Here is a 23,901-nt window from a genome sequence, read left to right on the forward strand (position 1 = left end):
CCTGCTCTATAGAAATGCGCCTGATAAATGTTTATCTTTGTTGGATACTGTTTTCCACAGTGCACTAAGATTTGTGTCTGGATATAAAGCATCAACACATCATTGTACTTTGTACAAAATGACAAATTGGCCTTCATTATCAGTGAGGAGGCACTTTCACTGGCTTACGTTTATTTACAAGTCTATGCTGGATATGCTTCCCTCTTACCTTTGCACTTCTATGTCTCGCAACAGCTGTTCCTACAATTTGCGCTCTGGTAATCTGTGTTTGTTATCTGTACCTACGGTCCGTACAGAGCTCGGTAAGAAGGCCTTTAGTTATGCAGCCCCTTCCACATGGAACACATCGCAGACTGATTTGCAGTTGCGAAATCTGATTTCTTTTGGTCAATTTAAACACTACATGACATTTTTGGAAATAGATGCTATAAATTGCTGTCACTGCTTTTAATATATAACTATTAGTAACTACATCTTTTAAATCTACAGAATGTATAAATTGTACTTTTAAGTAGTCTAATGTTGATTGTTTATTATCAGAATGTTTTTTTTAAATATTCTTGTTGTTGTACGTGTGTTTGTTGTTCATATTTGTTACTGTGCACTGTTAAAGCTGCATTAGGGAGTTTTGAGAAAACGTTGACTTAGCCTGAACATTTGAACAAGGATGCATATTTTCATATTCAGGATTCCGATTCGAGCGGCTGGTATCAAATTATCAGATAAATGAATAGAAAACGCTTTGCTGATATGTCTAGTGCAGAAATCTGAGTTTGGCCCACAAGTGATGGAGAAAAAGACAAAAGGCTTAGTTAAATATATGCGCTGTTTTTTTTTCCCCACAGAAAAGCACAAACCTTTAATTAATTACATGCGTGCAGATTGTGTTAAAAGTACCTTTCACAGTAAAACCTCTATCACACTACGTTAACTGACTAGAGGCCCACAGAGAAGGAAATGAATAGTTGAAATAAAGTCGTTATTTTTGTTTGTTTTTGCGCACAAAAAGTACTCTCCCCAACAGGAGACATGTCACCTTTTTCACCACTGTTAAGTTTGCAGGTCTGCATTTGTAAATCTAGGATTTGATCATGCCTTAGTGTAACCAAGCCGTTGGTGCTCTCTGCGGACATTTGTTTTTACATAATGTACATAAGTTATGTTTAAATTAGTTTATATCATTTATTTTACATGGTCTATTTTAAAAGCCTTGTTCTATAAAACCCATATGATTACTTTGATACTTTATTTGAACAAATAATTATAGCTTGTTATTATATATTTAGGTAACACTTTACATAAGGTTCATTAGTTAAGGTGCTGTACAGTTTCTTCCAAAATTTTGCCATCAATTTCTTCGAAATCAGACATAGTGACTACTTTCTCAGGCTGTGGTCTGATCTGTCTGACCCCAGCGCAACTCAAGGATGATCTGATCACCTTTCTGATATTATTGATTTTCTCAGAGAAGAAAGAAGCAAACTCACTGCACTTTCTCACTGAGAGCATTTCGCTGGGAATCTGGCTTGGGGGGTTTGTCAGTCTCTTTACAGTAGCAAAAAGAGTGTGTGTGTTTTTTATATTGCTGTTTATAATATTCCAGAAGAAAGTCTGTCTAGCTTTGCCTAGTTTCTTATTGAAAGCATGGATGCTGTCTTTGTAGATGTTATAATGGACTACAAGTTTTGTCTTTTCTGCGTTGTCTTTTCATATTTTGCACTGCTGTTGAGTTTCTCCAGGGTGCGTTTTTACTAAAAGAAAGAGAAATAAGAACACAAACTACAACTTTCTTCAGCCACAGCCTTAGATGAAATAATCGGAAGATTAAAAAAAAATTTTTTAATCTCTGAAGATCTCAGCAGAGAAGGATTAAACAACTCCACAGACATCATTTCCAGCTTCATTTATTACTAACCAGATTTACTTTCTGTCAGATGTCTACAGCAGTTCTTATTGAGAATTAACAAGAGGTTTAGATGTTGATATTTGGTTGAAAATATTTAGTTTGCTTTAGTTGCGCAGTGTTTGCTTTAGGTGGGCTCTTGACTTTTGTTAAGTAGCTTCTTTTTCAGCTATTGCAGGTGTTTTCAGAAAACATTTCTGCATAAAGCAGATTAACATGTCTGTTTTAATGGTCAAATGACTACATTAAGTTCTGCATGACTCCAAGTTGTAAAATCTGGCGAAGTTGGACGGCAAAGACCAACCGCCCACTGCACAGATGCCACCAATAGACACGCCACTGGACCACACCTCACAAAGCTTATTTCAGACAGACTTCTGGCAGTGTAAAGATGTAATGAATCGATAACAAAACAGAGAGAGCTTTGCTGACAAAACAAATGTAATATTTAATTACTACAATACTAACTCCTCGGTAGAAATGTCATCAAGAGTGGGAAAAGTTGTTAAAAATGTAAACTTTACACACAAACCCTACCACCAACTTCAAATTTCAGACGCCATTTTTATTTCTTAGCTCAACAGTCAGGAAATGGAACACACAGGATTGTGGGATATCAAAGGCAGCGAAGGATCCATCTATGCTGCCTTCAAAAATCGCTCAGATGAAGGTATATCAGTAGATGGGATGTGGCATGATCATTGGATTGGGATGTGCCTTGTTACCTTCCTACCTCCATCTCCTGCTTGCAGAGGCAGCCTTTTTCAGTTTTCGGACGCAGCCGCCTGGCAAAACAGTGTGATGCCGGAGGGAAGGAGGAGCCTGGTGGAGCAGAAGGGGTGGAGTGTTGAGGTGCAGTCCACAGTGAAAGACCATGGTGGAGCCTGAGGGATGGCAGACCACGGTGGAGCAGAGGAAGCGCAGAGCCAAAGGATTGACAGGCCGAGGTGGAGACATGGGCCTGGGGGCCAAGGTGTAGCAAAGGGATCTGCTTCACAGAGCTATGCGAAGGCCGAGCCGAGGAGCTGCGAGACACCAGAGGAGCAGGCGAATCCAGGGCCGTGGACTGACCTGACAGTGCTGACTCTGTGATGGACCTGGCGATCAGATCCTGCTTCGGTTCAGATGCCGTGGCTCAGGCTCTGATTCCGGGATGAACTCTATGGCTGGCTCTGGCTCTGTGGAGGTTTTTTTGCTTGTGATACGAGTCAGGTGCTGGCTCGGGATTTTGGTCAATGGAGGATCTCCGTCGAGGTGAATGATGGAGCTGGAGGATCTCTCTAGCTGTCCGGGACACTCCGGGCAGGGGCGATGTGTCCTATCTGGATCTGGCAGAGAGATGGCTGCTGGAGGTGTTAAAAGACCCGGGGACTTGGAGTTGATGGTGGCGTTGTCCTTGAAGACTCCCACGGTGAGGGAGGATCCGCAAACCCACAAGGTAGTGATGTGACGTTCGGCACCGAGGCTTCGAAGCTTGTATCAAAAAAAACGAAACATCTCACATGAACCACTGTACCGGAGCTTGATTCGTTTTGACATAACCATGTGACCAGTGACGTCCGAAGCTTCGTTTTGACACACAGCCACGTGACTGCTTCATATTCTGATTCATAAATAGCGCAAACCTTGCGCAGGTTTCGTGTCATGCGCTTCGGTAGTGAACTGAGACCGACTGAGACTGAACCACAGAGTGAGCTCTTTTGAATTTTCAGCATGGAACCAGCCAAGCGTTTTCAGGTCGTATCCACAAATACAGCGAGCTAATTATTATTATTATTATTTTGTCATAAGAATATGATTTTAAAATGAATTATGATTTATAAAATTTATATAAAATAAATATAATAATTAATTATGTAAATTGATATTTACATGTAATTTTATGCATATTCAGTGTATAATCAACAGTATGTTAAATAATAGGCCTACATTATGTATATGAAAAAAGTACTTAAGTTAATGTGACCACCTTCTGTAGGTTGAGTGCCTAATATGTTCTCAACAGCTTTCTTATAATAAAAACACATCGTCACTGTTGAGACATTTTAGAGCTAAACATGAAAACACATCTGGAAGTGGACCAACAACTATAAGACTTCTGATCAGTCATTCATTTATTTGTTTGTCAATTTCTGTATTTATAATGAGACATCTTAAATAGTGCATAGTTATAATACTTATTCAGTTATATTTTAAATACTTGACTGTATTGCAGTGATCAGAAAACAAATGATTGATGGGGCTACTCAAAGGGTGTCTATCTGCATCTTGCCCTGGGATGTTTATGCACTCCTGCCTCCTCAGTCCCGTGAGAGAATATTCTCAAAGGCAGGGGAAGTAGTAAATAAAAAAAGAAATAGACTTAACCCCCACACTGTTGAACAAGTCCTGTTCCTTAATAAAAATCTTTAATTTCTTCAATTACCCAACTCCCCAGTTCACAAGCACTTTCACAGCACTTCACCATTCCACAATAGTTTTCTTTTATTTTGATTATATATGCCTATATGAGCCTTGCCTATGAACTCATAGGTTTAGGACTACGGCTAAGGTTTTAAGGCTGCATTTGTTGAACAAAGCAGAGTTAATTTGTCCTATGTTTTAATTCTTTCATAAATTGATTCACAGATCTCATTTGTTCATACATTGTGTAAACATCAACACTAACACTAATGATGTTTATTGCTTTGTGGTTTTCATAGCACAAAGTGATTTATTACATAAAACAATAAAATAAAATAAATGGGAAAGGTAGCTTTTCCACTTTTTGACCACAAGATGTCGTTAGTGTGCACCGTGTTGAAAAGCTTTGAGTAATGAACCAATTTACGATACACTTGAGGGGAAAGCCTCAGTGCTTCACAAAGCTTCATTTCACCATCACTACCACAAGGTATAATCAATGAACTCGATTAAAGGTGATTTACCCTCAACAGCATCATCTATACGATGATGTACAACTACTAAATACAGAGAAACTATTAAATACATTTCCAACATAGTCGACGACCGATAAAGAACTGAACAAAACAGGGAGCATAAATACACAGTAGCAAACAAGGGAACTAAACGAGACAGGTGTAACTAATCAGTAACCAAGGAAAATAACAGGGGAATAATCAAGACCAAACGGAAAGGAAATACAAGAAACATACAAGTCATCAAGAAACAATACATGTCACACAAACAAAAAGACAAATAAACCAAACATAATCCTGACAATAGGTGTTTATTTAAAAATCTATTAGTTGAAATATGAATTTCTCATTGCAATGAACTGACTACATTATTAATCTTTACTGATATCAATATTTGGTTATGTCAGTAACATGGGTATACTTTTTTCCCTGAGACTTGTTTATTATGATATTTGATAGCTGAATATTACAGTAGCCTATTAAATGAATGTCATGCATCTGAGATATTTTGACCTTCTATAGATAAATTACCTGTGTCAAAGGCTTCATTTTTTGAAGACAAGGGCATCATTCACAAAAACTGAAAATGACATCATCTGAGTCTAGTGAAACCTTAGTAGACTTCACATGTGTTTCTGAAGATCTGTAGATTGTGTTCTACTGTATTACTGTGAAGATCCCACATACTGGAGTGTGTTCTTTGGTTTTCATGCCAACTGCGTCTGCTGAAGCCAAAGCAATACATTATTTGTAAATATATTATTTTTAATACCAACATGTAAGTAAATTTTGAAAGCAATTGCTTAATGTTTTTGGGGTTACACTTTATTTCACTTTAACTTAAGGCCCGTTCACACCAAGAGTGATAACTATAAAGATAACTATAACGATAACTATATTTGCGTCCACACCAACGAACGATAATTTGTTTATTCTAAGCTCACACGCTGCGTATGTATGTAAAACGCCATTGACTATGGTTTTGCTGTTCATGTTGCATTTACACGGCTTTAACCAGCAGATGTCCTCAGCATGCTGTATTTTGAGTGAAGCTAGCGTAATTAATATGATAATCGGTAACACTTTACAATACGGGTGCACTAATATGCATTAATTCATGTTTAACTAATGCACAGATAATCATGAGTTAATGTATGATTCATGAAGAACTAAACCATTAATTAATTATTACTGCATCAGCAACTAATAAAGAGTATATATGATTAATAGATTAAGTAATACATTAATTGATATTAATGCAACGTGTCATTGTGTATTAATTCCTTAATAACATATTTTTATTAACTAATAGTGTAAATTAATTTGTTAATTACCACAATTAGTCAAAGCTATGCACTTCAACTACCAGTTGTCTGCTTTAATAAATCATTAGCTAATGATTTGCAAATGTATCATTATGTTATGACTTTACTTGTTGAGGCACATCATTATTAACTAGTCATTTAGTAATTGTTGTAATTTACACATGAATTTGCACTAACAATGAAATAATTAATCATGTATTAATGTGTACCTGTATTATCTGGAAGATGAAATACAAGGCTTTGGCTCATTCAGGTAATTAACATATTAATTAACACTATTAGTTAAAAAAATTGTTATTAGGGAATTTATTCACAATTACATATTTGATTAATAACAATTCATGTATGAACTAATACATTAACCATACAGACTCTTAATTAGTTCCTTATGTGGTAATCATTAATTAATAGCTTAGACAATCATTAGTTACACATTAATTCAGTATTATCTGTGCATTAGTTAAGCATGAATTAATGCTTATTAGTGCACCCGTATTGTAAAGTGTTACCTGATAATCTAACATATAGTGAATAATCAATATAGTGAAATAAAACCGCTTTTTCACCTCAACTTCAAAGGAAGCAAGACAATGTTGTCGAAACGTGCTGGATACTTGAGGTAATACTTTTCACCGTTTATTCAGAGGGTATGAACGATAGTTCCCTTTCAAGAATGTTCACTTCGTCTCTGCACGAACCTATGGCAAGGCGGCTGAGACGCGGGAACCAATCGCATCGCTTTTTTGCATGAAACTGATGGACACAGCGATTGCGTCCCGTGCCTGGGACTCGCCCACGTACAGCCTGTACTCAACAATGGCGGCTGCCCGCACTGCGAGAGCCTACTCATCTCCATACTGCGCTCGGGGCTAGCTCTCCTTTTGGACGGTGACCCTGCCACTCGCGCTCCTGCACTTCCTTCCCTCCGCGAGCTGCGACGGAAGAAGCGATGGAGAAGGACTGGCCTGAGGAAGTGAGGGACTGAGGGAGAAGACTGGCCGGGCTCGACAGTTGACCCCGCCCCTCAATCCCAAGCCAGCAGAGACGGCGTTAGAGTGAGCGTGGATGCTGAACTTATTTGCGTCCTCACTAAAGCTGTCAAAGGCCTCGACGTTGAGTGGTCCCCGCCTCAGGAGCCCACCAGAAGCCGTCTCGACGGTGTGGTTTCTACCGGTGAGTCAGCAGACCCCTAAGACCAGCACCCTACTTCCCCAAGCTACACTACGAGCTGACCAAATCATGGCGCGCTTAAAGACTTCAACTTCCGCAACGCTTTGCACTATTGATGGCACTGAGGAGAAAGGCTACAACACATTGTTCCCCCTAGAGCAGGGTTTTTTTTTTAAATTGGGTTAATGTGAGCCTCCCCTTACAGTAGGTAAGGACAGCTGAGCCCCCCCTTCCCCAAAATCCCGTCCGCCTGCCCTAACCCACACACGCCACTGCAGTAAATGCCATCTTGTGTGTGTTCCAGGCAATGTGAGTTTCAATAAAAACTGATACAAATTTAAATATTTTTTTAATATTGTGTTTGAAGACATTTTATTTCCACAACTTCTTTGCATTCATAAATGATTCTTTGCAACAGCAAATCATTTCCAGCTTCATGCAGGCCTAATTGAGGCTACTTTTAAAATCACTGAACATCAGTAGGCCTAACCACAAGTCAACAAAACATGCTTAACATGTGTAATGCAATGAGAAGCAATGTTTCGCCGATGTTATGAGGTTTGCCTGCCTTCGCTATACGTAGCGTGACACGATAAGATGCTTCTGTCGCCTTCATGTTAATAGTGGCAATAAAGCTCTTTCTGATTCTGATTCTGAATAGTGCCAAACGACTGTATTATGCTTTTTTTGTGACAGCAAATCATCACGCTTCCTCTCAAAAAACTGAACTGGCTTGTTCACTAAATTTGTTTGCTTAGTTTCAATGTGATGCCAAAGTTTGCATAGTCTCATGCTAGCACCTCCTTGCAGACCACACACTGCGGCAGATATGCAGCCTTGGACCCAGACCAGGTGAAACCTAACTTTAAGTATTCAGGATCATATTTCCTACGTTTATTGCTGGGTCCTGTCTCCTTCCTTAATATGATCTAAAGCACCTGCGGCAAGGCAGAGGTCGACCTCTTCGCCTCAGAAGACAGTGCTCACTGCCCAATATTCTTTTCAAAGAAAAGGGACACGCTGGCCCACAACTGGCCCTTTTATGCGTTCCCTCCAGTCTCGATGCTCCCACAATTCATCGAGGGGATCAGGGAGAGCAAGTGCTCAGTCCTCCTCTTAGCCCCACTCCAGAGATCCAAAACTTGGTTTATACCGGGCATTTTGAACCAGGGCTCGGATATGTCATCCAGAGACAATGTCCCCCCAGAGGAATGGTCTCTCCACCCTCAGATGGTTCATATGATCTGGAGCACCTTTGGCAAGGCATAGGTCAACCTCTTCGACAATGCTCAAGGCAATGCTCACTGCCCAATATTCTTTTCAAAGAAAAGGGACCCAAAGAAAAGCTTGCCCACAAGTGGCCCAGCCGCCCCCTTTATTCGTTCCCTCCGGTCTCGATGCTCCCACAGGTCATCGAGCGGATCAGGGAGAACAAATGCTCAGTCCTCCTCATAGCCCCTCTGGAGATCCAAAACTTGGTTTATAAAGTGCATTTGAAAAAGCAACACGCGTCAAACATCTTTCCAAACATGAGAAGCATTTATGAACCTCTTGTCCAACAAAAGACAACCTTTAATAACATGCTTTTACTCCAAACTCACTTCATAACAAAGGTTGAGCATCCTTCTGTGAGATGATGTGGCTTCTTACACAGAAAAGGGCAGTCGTGTGTTTATTAGTCATGTTTAATCAATCAAAATGTTTCAATCTTCTGTATATTCAGCTACGGATAGTATGATGCCCAATAGGGATTTCTTGGAATAACGCGTGTTGTCTAATTCTGCGTCGGGGCATATATGGCGTGTCTGCATGAGACGCCCTCTGGTGTTCAGACGGAGCAGCATTTATTACCGATCAGCCACACTGCACTAACAATCTGCACATAAAATAATCGTAGCCTTTGCCAAATCGTGTGTGGTTTTATTGCGATTAATTGTGCAGCCCTAGTGCATTTTAAGAATACTTTACATCAACTGTTTAAAATGCACAACAACGCTGTATGCTGCGTCAAAGAGGCATGAGCACTGATGTAAACAAGCCCAACACGCATGAGCACGCATGGCGGAACGAGTGAAGAATTAATTAAACTGCACATTCACTCTCTGACAGCACGTGGCGGTGACAGCAGGTTACCGTGGTAACCCTATAAATAAACCAGGCTGCTACTTTCTGTTTCTGTACAGTATTTAAAAGTTTTAAGCAGCCGTTCAGATCTTTGTATTCGCAATGCTATTCATCACAGGACCAAATACTTAAATACTTAATAAAATTGACTATCAAAATTAACTGTTACCGTACTTGGCTCTTATAATGTATAGTAAACACTTTGACAGTTAACACATTTTTACATACATAGAAATATAGAGAGTTAACATGAAACCTGATTGTTGTTCATGCACGTCCCACAGAGACATCCGATCAGTCCGTTGACTACCTGTGCCAGTAAAAGCACAGCCTCCAGGGTACCGATGCTCAACAGAATTGAAAACAGGACCACGTTCCACAGCACCACGTTCTGCGGTCTCTTGCACTCCATCCATGATGTCTGGTTAAACAGGTAACTCTCTCTGAACAGAGGAAAGCAAAGGGGAAAAAGTCATTGCAAAAATAAGTATCCTCAAAGGCCTCTTCTAACTGCACAAGGCCAGTGTTTTTCTCATATTCATGCAGGAGTGATGACAGTGACGGCATATTCCTGCCATTAAGCTATTTTGTTCGAAATCCTAATAAACTAAAACGTGACATATGCACACCTGTTTGCATCAGTTGAAATTATCATTATTGCAGCAATCACACAACACTCTGATTGTCAAGGTTCTGTTCAGTTAGTTTTATTTTCATGCACTTTTAGTTTGTTTTGTTCTGTCACTTGTCCTCCTTTGTCATAGTTTCCTGCTAATCATTAGTTTCTATGGACACAGATGAATCATCACAGCCGCTTATCATTTGGTTAATTATCTCTGTGTATTTTAGTTCCTGATTGTGACACTGATAGATTACATCACCTGCCAACCGACAATTACACTGAACACCAATCTTTTATCAAACTGCTGTTGCTGCTCTAATGCTTAAAAGACCAAAAAATACTATTTCTTAATGTTTTCTCGAATGACAAAAGATTTACCAATAGATCAAATGTCATATACATATATATCGTCGATGTCCAATGAAAACATGATGGTATGACGGTATGTCCATTTTGCCGATTTTGAGATTTGTCATGGATAGAATGCCCAGGTTCATTTCTGTATACAGTATGCTTCACATTATCTAAATGACCAATGAAAAGTTGTGAAATCATGTCATCTGATTTTCACATATATCCATTTGGTGTCAAAGCTGTCAATCACGCCGCGTATCTCCAACCCTGTTGAGGCATCTCGCCGGTCTCGTGAAGTTTCATCTTAAGCGTCTCTGGAAGCTCAGCATTGGATAGCCGAATAACACTGTGAGGTAAAGTATCAGCAAACGTTTGTTTTTGACAACTGTTCTCAAGTTTATTATATATGCACAAAATTATGGTAGGACTGTGCAAACAAAGTATCAGTCTAGCATTGCCATGTCAGTGTATTGATTCATTGTCCCTTCATAGTTTGCAAGAGACATTTAATAAACTGAGCGTATTTAATAAACTGAGCGTAGCCTATTCATCTGTCAATATGAAACGCGACTTGACCATTCTAATTAATGAGCGGAAGAAAGCGTATCGACCACCGTTACTGTAAAATAGGCACGTATGTCCATTTAAACTCGATTTTGGTCAAATGTGGATTATATCATTTCACTGGCAAGAATATGGTTACATTTAAAGATGCCGTACCAAGTATGCAACGCTAAGTTCAACTGCTTTTGAAATTACGGTGTTTTTTTTTCACTTCCTGAAAAGTAACCGTTTTGGACATACGTGAGTTTCATCGGGCAGCGACGATATATTACAAACATAGTTAAGAAACTAAGTTAAGCAGGGATGTGATTCCTCCGTATTTCCCACCGTGAAAAGTATGACCCATGTGAATTGTGTAAATCCAAGAAAAAAAAAGGTTTTGGGTGTGGACAGTTGGTGAGTAAAGCCAGGTGCACACCGGTCAATTTATAACAGTCCTTTATGACTTGTCAAACTGTACGAACATGTAGGACTGTAGGATCCTATGTAGGAGAGTAGCCTACGTCACACTGTAGGATCTCAGTTGTCATTAATGTCAGACTGTACGGATGTCAAGACTGCAGATGCAAGAAGACTCGTGTGTGTGTTTTTCACGTTACTCTGTAGTTCTGTTTAAGAATGGGTAGATAAAGGTCCCGTCTCCCGTGTCACACAGCGGGCCGTCCTGCAGGCCAACGGCAGAGACGATCATGCAGTACAGAGCTCCAGCGGCACCCAGCACAGACATCAGCATGGATAGCATCATCTGCAGCACACACACACACACACACACACACACACACACACACACACACACACACACGCATCAGACCAAACACATAAACCACTGGCTCAGCTTCTCTCACGGCGCTCTTTGCCAGGGCCAAATGTAGCCTACTTTAAGGTCACATGAAATGCTGTTTGTCTGATTTTGAACGGATGAAATTACTGTTCACAAATAAATGTTGAAAGAAATGGCAACTCTTGTACATGCGAGGATATATTCAAGAACTTTTTTCTGATAAATACAAAGAATGAATAAAGCTTAGTTTTGTCCATTGTCCAAGAATCGAAGCATATATTCTTCACCTACCTCAATCATGGGTGTCACATACAATAATTAGTTTATTACCAATAACAAAGCTTTTAACATTTTATCCTTGATTTTAACTGGTCATTCACAAAATGTAGCGCTAAAATATTTCTGAATAATGACCGTCTTCCAGTGCTTTATAACTGACTGCTTATGCAGAAAACTTATCTTTCATACATCGCTGTGCTTGTGATTTATCCTCCCACCATCTCTACAAGTAATTTAAACCCAAATCAACATTTAATGTCCATTCATTTATTTGTTTGTTAATGAAATCTATTTGTTATTAGATTATATGACCGACTGTTGTCCCTTATGTAATGCTAAACAGATCATTAGAACTGCAGTGCTTCTACTGCAAAATAGTTGCATGTTGTGTGACATAATAGTTTGCCACTCATATTGCAAGATACCTTTATAAAGATGACTACTCTATAGAATAGGCTACACATTTTTGAATAAAGATTTAGCAAATGCACATGCGGCTCACACAAAGAAAAAGTGCCTCCAACACCTCATCAGAGATCTGAACTTTGTGTGTGCAAGCAGAGAGCAGTTACTCACCCCACATCTGTTTGCACAACAGTTCCCCTCGTGCCCTGCAGCCTTCATCACCGAAGCAGGCAAAAACGCCTGCAACACGGACACAAATGACAGGAATCACACTCTAGAACAGAGTACGCGAATGGAGGCTTGTATCTCTTTCTTTCAGATACCCTCAAAGCTTCAGACTCACCAACAGTCCTCCCCCGATGACCCCGGGAAAGAACCAGATCTTTTCTGTGATTTCCTCGGTCCTCCACACCTCACCATTGGGGAAAAACAGCAAGATGTTTGCAACTATGGCTAAGAGGCCGAGTGGAAAGAGAAGGTCTCCGGTGCATTTGGCACATTTCCCCGTACACATGATGACCTGATTTGGGTTTGTTGCTTAATCGGCGTAAAGAGAATTTTCTTGTATTAAAATTACGAACCAGAAGAGACTGAGAGTATTCGGTTACTGAATGATGAGCAACATTCCCATTTTTATTACTGCATTGTCCATGATCATACAATAATGGAAAAGAATAAAAATACAAACTATTCAATTTACAAACTACAGCTACTATAAACAAAAATAACATATTTTACCTGTTTCTTTGAGTTCTCCCTGTACCTTTCTCTACTCGCTGACTAACAAATCGTTCTAATAGTTCCTGGTGGGGCTAATAATTATCAAGTAGTTTGTGAAAAGTTGTCGCAAACCAGGAAAGTGTTCAGTATCATGAGACCACTAAAGGTAATGTAAGCAAAAGCATGTATGACACACACAGGCACCTGTCCCTGCGGTCAATGACCCTGCTTTCAAAGAAAGAAATCAGTTTCAGTCACATAAATCAAAATGTATATCTTTTTTGAAAGTGATGTTGGACAAAATGTCTAAAACTTAACTCTATGACACCAAAATTTTTACCTCTTTACTTATTTTATTTATTAAGTAGGTCTCATTCATTATGTTTATGGAATAAAAAAACATCATTGAATCCCATTTAAAAATATAACTTCTTACATTATTGCCTCCTACACTTTGTGATTAGGTATTATAATCATTTGTTTAATTCAAACAGAAATGAAGGTTGTCTTCCACTAAATGGGTGACATTTCTGACTCTAGGAATTCTAGAATCAGGAACTCTAAAATACTTTTTATTATTACGCACAGTGTCCTTTACATTAAGCTAACTGCAACTTCCTCTCCAGTGTTCTTTTAAAAAGTTGCCAGCCAGATAGCTCGTCCTGGGTCGACATTTCATTCAGTAACATTAGGCAGATTTGACTTATATGCTGTTTAATGTTAATGATTACGTTATTTAACATATACATATGATTACATATGATATCGCTTTTTTCTGCATCATCTTCGCATTCCGGAAAAATTCAGTCAATGGCCGGGAAAGAGTTAAAAACATTAAAAATATTTTTTATATAGTCCATATAGTCAGGAATAGTCTTTTCACATACTGATTTCAATCAATAAGTTAAAGGCACACTATGCAGGATTTCCGTTTTTGTCAAACAGCGACTCCTAGAGTCGCTGTAGAGTACTTGTATTTAACGTTACTGTCGTAAATACCACTCAGCTTTCTTCGGGTTTTTTTCGCCATTCTGAAAACGCAGGTCCGATGTTTACTCGTGTCTGCACCCCTCCCCTTCCTTTAGCTCATGCCAGCGAGCGAACGCTGGACCAATATTAATCCTCGTCCGGCCTTTTATATTGTCACTCTCCCTTTTTCTCTTTCTAGTCTCCTCCGACAAAACCTTTGCCTTCTTCGTTTTAGTTGCTGCTTCGGCCAAGACAACAACATACAGACGGCAAAAAAAACGCTAGTTGGGCTCTCACGTCAGAATTTGAGGAAGTGGGGGGTGATGGGGGAAGTGACGTACGCCGTAAAGCAGTCGAATTTTGTGTTCTTTTTGTGCTCGGGTTACTACCCGAACCCCGAAGTTACATAGTGCCAGTAAAAGCTATACAGACACGGACGGGCTATGGCAGACGTGTCATTCAACCTATTGTAAGTCGATGTACCATCTCTCATGTCTTGGAAATATATTATGAAGTTTGAAAAACTGCAAAGTGTGCCTTTAAGCGGTCTAAATGTATGTATATGTATATACTGTATGTCGTCTGTGGAAGGCAAAGGACAATAAAATGTTTGTCCAATCATTGCATTCAATGTCATACTGTACCTGCCTGTCAACGTATGTATTTTCATACCTCTGCGCACCTGCTCGCACAGACATCACACGTCATCAGCCCGCTTCATGCAGAGTTAGACAGACGTCAGTCACCGAGCACCACAAACGAAACTGCTGCCACCTTTTACAGTTCCTCCTGAACCAAAACAACCAGTTTATGCTGTGTTCACTCCATAACTACTGCAATTTGTTAGAGATGGAAACTCGTGACATTATACTTGGAGCGGTTCGTGACTCGAATTTAAGCATTTCAATGGCAACTCGATCAACGGCGAAATGAATATGCAGCAGTCAGGTGTTTATTATTATTATAATGTTATGTGCTTTGAGACATGAGGTTGTTTAACGCTGTCTTTCGTCTCGTGATGCTTTACAAAATCTGCTGTGTGCGTTCATGTGTTTTCGAAGAAGGCATGGTTTAATAAAGACTAGCAACACTTAAAAATAGCATTTGTTGCATGTCCCCACCCTCTATCTCTAAACCTTACCATGGAATTTAATGACTAAATTTAAATTTTGTTTGCATTGTTGTGTGACTTTATATCCAATCTATGCTTTAAAATATTTTTTTCATGAGAAATCCAAAAATTTTTTAGATAAAACACACATTTTAGTCGTGTCCCCAGGTTTTCACTGTTAGTCGAACACATTCCCCCCTCTGAAAAACTTTGCCATGCCACAAGACACATTTTTAACAGGAAGTTGCATCATATGGATCTTCTGAAGGCAATGTGAAGACCAAAAGTAAGTCCTCTCTTTTTCTTTTTTATATATTTGATATTTTCTATATATTTCTATACACTTGTCTTAGAAAAGGTCAATCTCAACATTCTGTCCTGTTACCTAAATTATTTGTTAGAGGTTATTGGTTTATTTTTAAAAAAAAATACTACTTTTTGGTAAGTCACTAGAATTCGCTCAGTATCCTCATGCTAATAGCATGTATACCATGTAGCTATATTTCATGTATTTGCTAATTCTATGCTAAAAACTCAGTCCTGTTACCTTCAGTCCTGTTACCTTCAGTCCTGTTACTTATATAAACTGTAACTGTAACAGGGGTGAGTAGCATCCTCTGGTGTATTGATTTATTATTGTGAATATTAGTTAATGTAATGCACTCAACAAAGTGCTCATTGGCATTCATTGGATGACCTTAAAGGGATAGTTTACCCAAAAATGAAAATTCTGTCAGTATTTACTCACCCTCATGTTGTTCAAACCCCGTAAGACCTTCGTTCATCTTCGGAACACAAATTAAGATATTTTTGATGAAATCTGAACGCTGCATCACTCCTCCATACTCCTCCATAGGCTTCTTGAGGGATTGGAACTTGCCGGCCTCGAAAAGTTATTAAAGATATCGTTAAAATAGTCCAAGTGACTACAGTGGCTCAATCTTAAGTTTATCAAACGATGAGAACACTTTTTGTGCGCAAAAAAAATAAAAATAACGACTTTATTTAAACTATTCATTTCCTTCTCTCTGGGCCTCCATGCCCATAAGCAGAGTGATGGCACACAGCACAATCTGAATTTCCCAGAGTACCTCTACTCTCTCAATTACAATTGACACTTTTGGTGGTTGTTGTACACATTCTGGATGGACCACACAGATCCCAAGGACCATCTCCATTTTTGATTTCTCAGCCTCGTCACAGTCCTTGAAGTTGGAGAGCACAAAAAACAAATATTGTGTGTCTGTGTAATGGTTAAAACAACAAAACATCCCACTAAATTTGGATTACAAACAGAAACACTTAGGGCTGGGGCAGATTTAAGAAGTTTAGAATAGGTACTGCAATACCAAACATAACACTTTGTGAGGGCAGCTGAATCCATCACAGGTTTTCAAACCCTGGGTATAATGCTCTGGATTTACCCATCCAACCTGCAGCATACTCTCGAGGTGTTTCAAAAACTGTTTCTAAATCTGGATGGACAAAGGCTGTCAGACAGAGCCCAAAAGCTAAAGCTGAAAATATCTCAGTAGATCAGTTTTGTCTGAATTTTCTGCATAAAAAAATTTTGTAAATGTGAACTAAGTGATTACCTGACAGAGTAGATTGATCAGTGTTGACCAGTTTTTGTTTTGCAATAAAATGGCTAACAGAGCTCTGCTAGCACTACTGTTTAATAGTGTCGTGTACAATTGTTTTTAGCCATTGTGCAGTTCTTAAATTCATGAAATGAATAAACAAAGGCTATTTCATTTGTTTGCTTTTTAGGTGTGCTTACTGTAATTGCATATTTTTTAAGGTATGGTAATGTATAATAATAATAATAATAATGCAGGGTTAATGAAAATAGTCATGATTACATTTAGGGCTGGGTAAAAATATCGATTCATCAATGCATTGCAATTATTTGTTTCTCAATTCAATATCGATTCATCAAATCCTATGAATCGATTCAGCCCACCGGCCAGTGGCGGCGCTGTGGGCAACACTCTAGTGAGAGCGTTCAGCGTTGTACAAGACGCGCTTTACCAAAACGGCAAGATGACGGACAGCAGCTGCACTCCGTTCAAGTCTGCACCACCAACCAGGGACGTCATTATGCCTATTTTAGGGGGGCTGAAGCTACCCCAAAATGTTCCTAAGCCCCCCTAAATGATAATAGGAACAATAATAAGTCTCCGGGAGTCTCCCGCATATTGATAGCGGCAGTGGCGGTGCCAGAGGGGGGTCCGGGGTGGCACTGGACACCCCTGACATGCGATTGGCCACCCCGGGTGCCACCCCAAAATTGTATTTGCTACTGGCAGTTGCTGATGCTGATTTTTTTAAATTTAAATTACGTTCGCCGGCAGCGCGGCGCGCGCAGTTTTCAAACGGACGAGCAGAGGACGAGAGATGGTTGCAAGATACCGAACTTCACCGAATAAGAAAACATCATATTTGAAGTAAGCTTTTAAGGTTTAGCATCAGGGTGGTTTGCTCCCAATAGCCTACATTAGGCCTAATACAAGCATATACAGTACCTTGCCGTGTGTACGTTACAGTATACAAATGTTCTAGCTAATGTGAGGATAGGAGATCAAAACGCAGGCAAAGAAGAGCAGCAACAAGCGATATCATAATGCGATCACTATAGGACTATGAAGCTTTATGGGTGTAGGTTGTTGATGGACTCGATCTACTGTGTTTTGATCATCATTATGAATCTTATCTAGATGTAGTCTTTGAGAAAAATGCGATTTTCTCAGCTTTTTGATCATGTTGCTTTTTATGAAACTTGCCAACATTCAAGTGTTCATTAAAAAAAGACGCACGAAGCTAGAATAACATTATTTTTTTGTTTTTGTTTTAAAAGCACAGGGTTTGTCCTTTCTTTTGGTATGTTCAGATATTCATACAACAAAATATTCTGGGGTGCCATGAAATTGTGAAAATTACCAAAACCACATTTTTTTTTATACTGGCGAGAAAGAGTTAAATGTTGGTAATTGGATGATTATTAGAATATGAATATGATTGGAATCATATTTTAAATTTGTCATATTTTCGAACAGGGTCAATTAAACATGAAAAGAAAGGGAGAGATATCAGAGTTATTTTAAAATAAGCACAAACATAGTCCAGTCATTTTATGAAAAAAAGGTTGAACAAATTGCAACAGAAGCAAACTCAACTAATTTTGTATCCTCATTATGTCCTGAGTAAGGAAACAAAGTCCCTAAGAATCCCATTAGGGGAAAGTTTCGAAATCTGTTTCTGGGGATTCACTTTTTATTTTACTTACCTTTTGTCTTCTGCATTCTCCTTACCCTTGTCTCCTGTTCTTCCCTTAGACTCGTCCCCCAGAAACAGTCGCACAGACCCAGCCCCAAACCCCATCTCTTAATAATTAAAAAAGGCTGGTTTCTAAAGTACTTCTTCCTGCCTCTATGTATTAATGCTCATGGGTAGCCTAAATGGGTTCCATTCAGACCTTAACATTAAGTATTTTACTGTTATAAGTCAACAAGATTCAACAAGACATTTTCACCTGGCTAGACCCAATGTTTAGATCTGTTGTGGTATTTATGCAAATTACCACATACGTAATTAGATTATGCACCGTTTGTCCATCTTAACAAACAATTTTTAAAAACTTGGAATACATTTTTTGTTTGTCTTGATGTAAGTAATCAACTCAGTAATTTTCATGGTGATATCTAAAGGTTAATCTTTTTACCCTATTCTCGTAAGAAAAAGAATGAATAGGCGTATGAATAGGCTATATTTGTTTTTTTTTCTAAACTTTCCCTAATGGGATTCTTTGGGACTTTTTTTCCCCTTATTCAGGACATATTGAGGATACAAAATCAGTTGAGTTTGCTTGTTGCAATTTGTTCAAGGTTGACCCCGATTTGGCTTAAAATGACTGGACTAACAGGCAGATCAGGTGCAAACAGACCCCCCAGCCCTTGCATCACCACTGGCTAGTCAGAGTCAGTGTGGTCAGACTTCAGAACCAGCAACAGGTCAGAGCATCTACCAGACACAAGCAGTCAATCACATACCCAATTCAGGAATTTAAGTTGAGATGATTTTGCCAGATTAAAAGGATAGTTCACCCAAAAATGAACACAAAAAAAATAATTATAAATTAAATAATTAGAATTAGAATTATTATAAATTATTATAAAGAAAGAATTATGTTGTATTTAATCTTCCCAGGATAAGATTTTATATTGATGGGCAATAAAATTGTTTAACTTTTTCAAGGACATGTCTGCTTGATGCCTGCTATATCTAATAAAAGATAAAATAAAATAAAAAAATGTAAATGTGAGTTTTTTTGTAAATAAATGCAGCAGTTCATAACAGACACATGCGGTATCTTATCTACTTGGTGGTTCAGCTTTGTTTTCTGCAAATATGTTGGATGTTCAACACTTATAGACACAAACAGAGTGACCCAATTCCTTCCACAAGCTTTTCCACTGTGTGTGTGTGTGTGTGTACTGTGTACCCCCGAAAGTAGCAGTGGCCACCCTCTGGCCACCCCATGTATAAAACTCTAGTTCCGCCACTGGATAGCGGCTCCCTGATGTCGGCAAATTAGTTCAAATCTCCCGAAATCTAGAGCTCACGAGCTCCGAACCGCATAGCGCGCGCACGACAGAGAGGAAGAGAGCGAGAGTCCTTGCGTGTGTGTGCGAATGTGCGCGCGTGTGCCTCACGAAGCGCTTTTTTTAATGAGTATGCACATTTTGTGTTTCTGTTTAAATTTCTTTTATAACTTGAATGTATAGGAAGAAAGAAATATACTTTCTATTACAGTTACATGCACTTTAGAGGTGTGTTAATAAAGCACCTGTTTGTTACAGTTGTGGTTTGTATTCAACACATGTACAATATGTACAGTCTGTTCTGCTAAATAAAGTGAAATAAATGACAGGAAACATGCTGGGGTCAATTTGTTCTTAAAGGCCATGGTGCAGGTTAAACACCACTGTCGATTAATGGGTAGATAAAGCAGTCAAGATATGTATATAAAGTTAGAAATGTCTCCAAAATGGTGTTAAAGTCTAGTTATTGTAGTTTTTGGTTAGTAACGGTTATTTTTTACGCAACTCGCCGATGACGTCACACGAGGTAGACGCGGTGGAATGTAGCCTCAGCCGTTCTCAGCTAAGTTACTTGAACTAATTCTAGCAGACTGGCACTGACTACTATGGCGTCTAACTGGGATGAGGAAGAGGTGGCAAGACCCACAGTTAACATTTGTGATGGCCCACAGCCATACAATTTCGAACCGTTTAGACGTGAGAGGGCGAATGAGGAAATACCGAGAGCCGATGGCCGTCAAAGACAAATAAATGCATGGTCAGAGGAGAATGAATGGAGAGTTGGTGTAGTGTCCTGGTGAGTTGCTACCATTTAGAAACGCAGCAATGACCGCTGGAGCTATTGGTCAATGAACAGCAGTGCAGCAGTGCATACAATAACATTTTTTTTTTTACTGTCAGTGAATAGCATCAAGTGAAAGTCAACGTTTTCTTTTCATCCAGTGACAGTGATTATGTCGTTGGCTCAGAAAAGTAACGTTACCCTAAACTTAGTCAGAAGATCTATAAATATAATGCAAGCTTGACAATCCCACCTGTGAGTGTTTATTTTTAAACTTTTACCTCTTTCTCCGGTGAAAATGTTGTTTCACCGTAGCCGACGCCGAGTAGGCTGGTCATGTCTTCAGTGTGATTATTGTTGATAGTGCCAACTCGTTTTACTCGCGATTGATTGTCATTGACACAGTCAGGCTTACCAGGATAGGGAGTGAGTAGTAAGCGTCTGTGTCGCTGTGTTTGGCAGGTGTGTGTGTGGGCGATGTCGTCCCATGGAAACTGTGGTGGAGAGCTTGTGTTGTAGGGAGGTGAGCGTGTTTTGGTCGCTGGTCGAGGATCTCACCCCGCGGCCAGCAGATGTAACGTGCCTAACGCAGCATCCTGGATTTGAGGCATGCTGCCTGAATCCGTTTGTGCTACAGATAGCATACTCGCACTTCAGGCAGGATCATGGTCCCCTTCAAGCCAGCACGCACGAGTATGTTCATGGTTTATGTTTACTTTACCAATTTTTTTACAGGGAGTCCTTTGAACAACAGCTATAGGTGACAAGAGATGTGTTGCATGCACAAACATGCATAAGAGACAGGCTTCAAATGACGTTTCCAACCTACTTACAGAGTTTAAAACTTACGAATCTTTCCTACTTATCCCTAGGCAATACCGGTACACTGTGTACAGGCAGGCTATACGCTGGGCTTATGGAGTTTTAGGGAGGAGTATAAGGAAGCCTCTACCCTCTTGTGTGGTTTCAACCATAAGGCAAAACTTCCAAAGTGGTGACCAGACCTATCAGGGCTTTCAATGGCCTCGTTTGAATGAGAATGAATAAAAATAATTCTGTAAATAAATATTAATAAATAAATATTCTGTTGTGATCGCCCAATTGCCCTTAAAATGTTATAAAGTACACAGAACACATGAATTTGAATAAGTAAAAACAGTTTATTGGCATTGCTTGTAAGGGTTACTACATTTATTTGTATAGCACTTTTCATACATGGAATGCAACGCTTTAATTTCATTAGTACTCTGGCAGAAGCATTATGTATCAATTGTAGCTTCGCTAAAGAACTCTTCGAAAGGCCAGTGTACATAGCATTGCAGTAATCAAGATGGGAGAAAATAAAAATATATATGAGTTGCTTAGCATCATCCAAGGATAAAAAAGTATTTCTCAGATGCCTGCAAAAGTGTGGTCTTACCTGAGGGTCAACTGATGGTTCTCGTACTCACTCACACTCACTTACACACACGCACGCACACACAGTCACACACACACACTCTTTCATGAATGCATATGCAGTGTTACATGCAAAAGCACATCAAGCTGACACACAGTGAGCCCAGACAACACCGCACACAGACGTTGACAAGGCACAGGTAAAATGATTGGTAAATTATTTGGAATTACATACAACAAATTTCATGCAAATAACAGACAGAGGAGCAGACATGCAGAACCCCGTGAATGGGGTACAGTGACAATTATTGCCACTTACAAAGACGAAAAAATTTAATGATTTAGTGCAAAGTAAAACCAAAGCAACAGCACACAAAGAAAAAACAAAACATGCAGAATACAGGAAACCACCACCAAATGAGATGACAGGGACAGAAGGAAATAGGATAACTAAATAAATACTTACTAAAATAAATTAAAATAAAATAAATACTTACAACTAAATCATTGGAATTGTCTGTGGATTTTTTTTAATTTTTATAATGTGCATTTAGGTTCTCTTGTAGCGTGACTGCCGGGCTAGGAAGAGGCTGACGGCCTCCTCCTCAGGAACCTGTTCAAAGGATTTGGCGATGGGGGCGGGTGCATCGGAGGACAAATTAGCGCTAACCTCTCGAAGAGCTGCAGGTGAATGGGTGTAGCTTTCCTGAAGGGCCTTCATCAATGATGTTGCATAACCTGCAGACATAATAATAATAATAATATTTAATAAAGATCATCTCAAAATATGATAGAACTGCATGACACTGCTTACTGTATGAGGCTGCCTCTTTGATGGGACGCACCACATGGGCACCTTTTCTGAAGCGCGGATACCACACGCAGTACTTCTCCGTCCCATCACTTCTCCTTGCTGTCTCCCGGTTGCCATTGTGATTATAATGCAGCGCCGCTAAGAGAAGGCTACAAAATAACACATTTACAGGCTATGTATTAATTTAATCAATGTGTATGGAAATGTTCTGATTGCATAGATACTGGCAATGTTTCAGACTATAAGATAATATCTACCCCTTAAAATACCCAAGTTTTACCGTGTGACTATCGGGGGGGCTTCAAAGAACACTGTGTCCCAGCGTCAGAAGTGGAGGCGGGCAAGGGCTGATCCCCAGTATAGACACTCTCCACAGTGTCTACACTGTCCACAGTCTCCTGCTGTGAGGCGTCTATCAACATCTTGCAAAAACAAATATGAAAAAGGGTCAGCAAAATGCAAGGGTGTAGTGGTGAAATAAGAGGTGGGTAAACTATGAATACTTAGAAGTGATTCGCAAGCACATTGGGTGCACAAGCACATTGCAGGAGCACATTAAATTAATCATTTATTTTCAACTTGGAAGTACTGAGAATTATTTACTTATCTTTGAAATTCCAAGACGATAAGTAAATATTCCCAGTCATTTCATAAGTCCATCAATAAAATGGGACGTGTGTGCTACAACTAACGTTAGTTTCCCAGTGGAAACAATAACCTATGGCACAGCCGTACCAAAATCAAAACAGTGCGAGTGGGTGAGAAAAATGCTAAGAGGGTAGGTGCTACACAAGAGAAAAAAGGTTGGGAACCACTGACTTAGATTACAGTACTGTGGACCCAGATATGCGATACTAAATGTTTTACTTGCATTTAGCCTTCACTACAGCCATGGCGACATGGTCACGGTCAAATATATGTGAAAGAGAACCGTAGCAGTCAAAAAACAAAACGCGAACACACCATTGCGAAAGCCGCTTGATCTGATCCAAACACTCATGATGATATGGCCTTTTACCTCAGGGCAATTTTGTTATTATTCTAATTTTTATTCGTGAATCA

At 39.4% G+C, this 23,901-nt stretch overlaps 1 protein-coding gene across 4 annotated transcripts; it reads right to left on the reverse strand.

The window, feature by feature from the left end:
- Nucleotides 1-4,567: 4,567 nt before the first annotated feature.
- On the reverse strand, nt 4,568-15,941 carry LOC143715758 (transmembrane 4 L6 family member 1). 4 transcript variants are annotated; one of them, XM_077207493.1, is made up of 6 exons: nt 14,807-15,941; nt 12,789-13,390; nt 12,617-12,685; nt 11,580-11,725; nt 9,697-9,883; nt 4,568-5,546 (listed from the first exon to the last, which is right to left on the reverse strand). In XM_077207493.1, the coding sequence occupies exons 2-6, from the start codon at nt 12,957-12,959 to the stop codon at nt 5,529-5,531; spliced, it is 591 nt and encodes a 196-aa protein (XP_077063608.1). In that variant the 5' UTR covers nt 12,960-13,390; nt 14,807-15,941; the 3' UTR covers nt 4,568-5,528. The 4 variants fall into 4 exon arrangements, with proteins under 4 accessions (XP_077063608.1, XP_077063609.1, XP_077063607.1 ...); XM_077207494.1 differs by lacking the exon at nt 14,807-15,941 and having other exon boundaries at nt 12,789-13,006; nt 13,209-13,776; XM_077207492.1 differs by lacking the exon at nt 14,807-15,941 and having other exon boundaries at nt 12,789-13,776.
- Nucleotides 15,942-23,901: the final 7,960 nt, after the last annotated feature.

Source organism: Siphateles boraxobius, unplaced genomic scaffold (genome assembly GCF_051911475.1).
Source record: "Siphateles boraxobius isolate OS27281-9 unplaced genomic scaffold, OSU_SipBor_1 6, whole genome shotgun sequence".
Classification (NCBI taxonomy): Eukaryota; Metazoa; Chordata; class Actinopteri; order Cypriniformes; family Leuciscidae; genus Siphateles; species Siphateles boraxobius.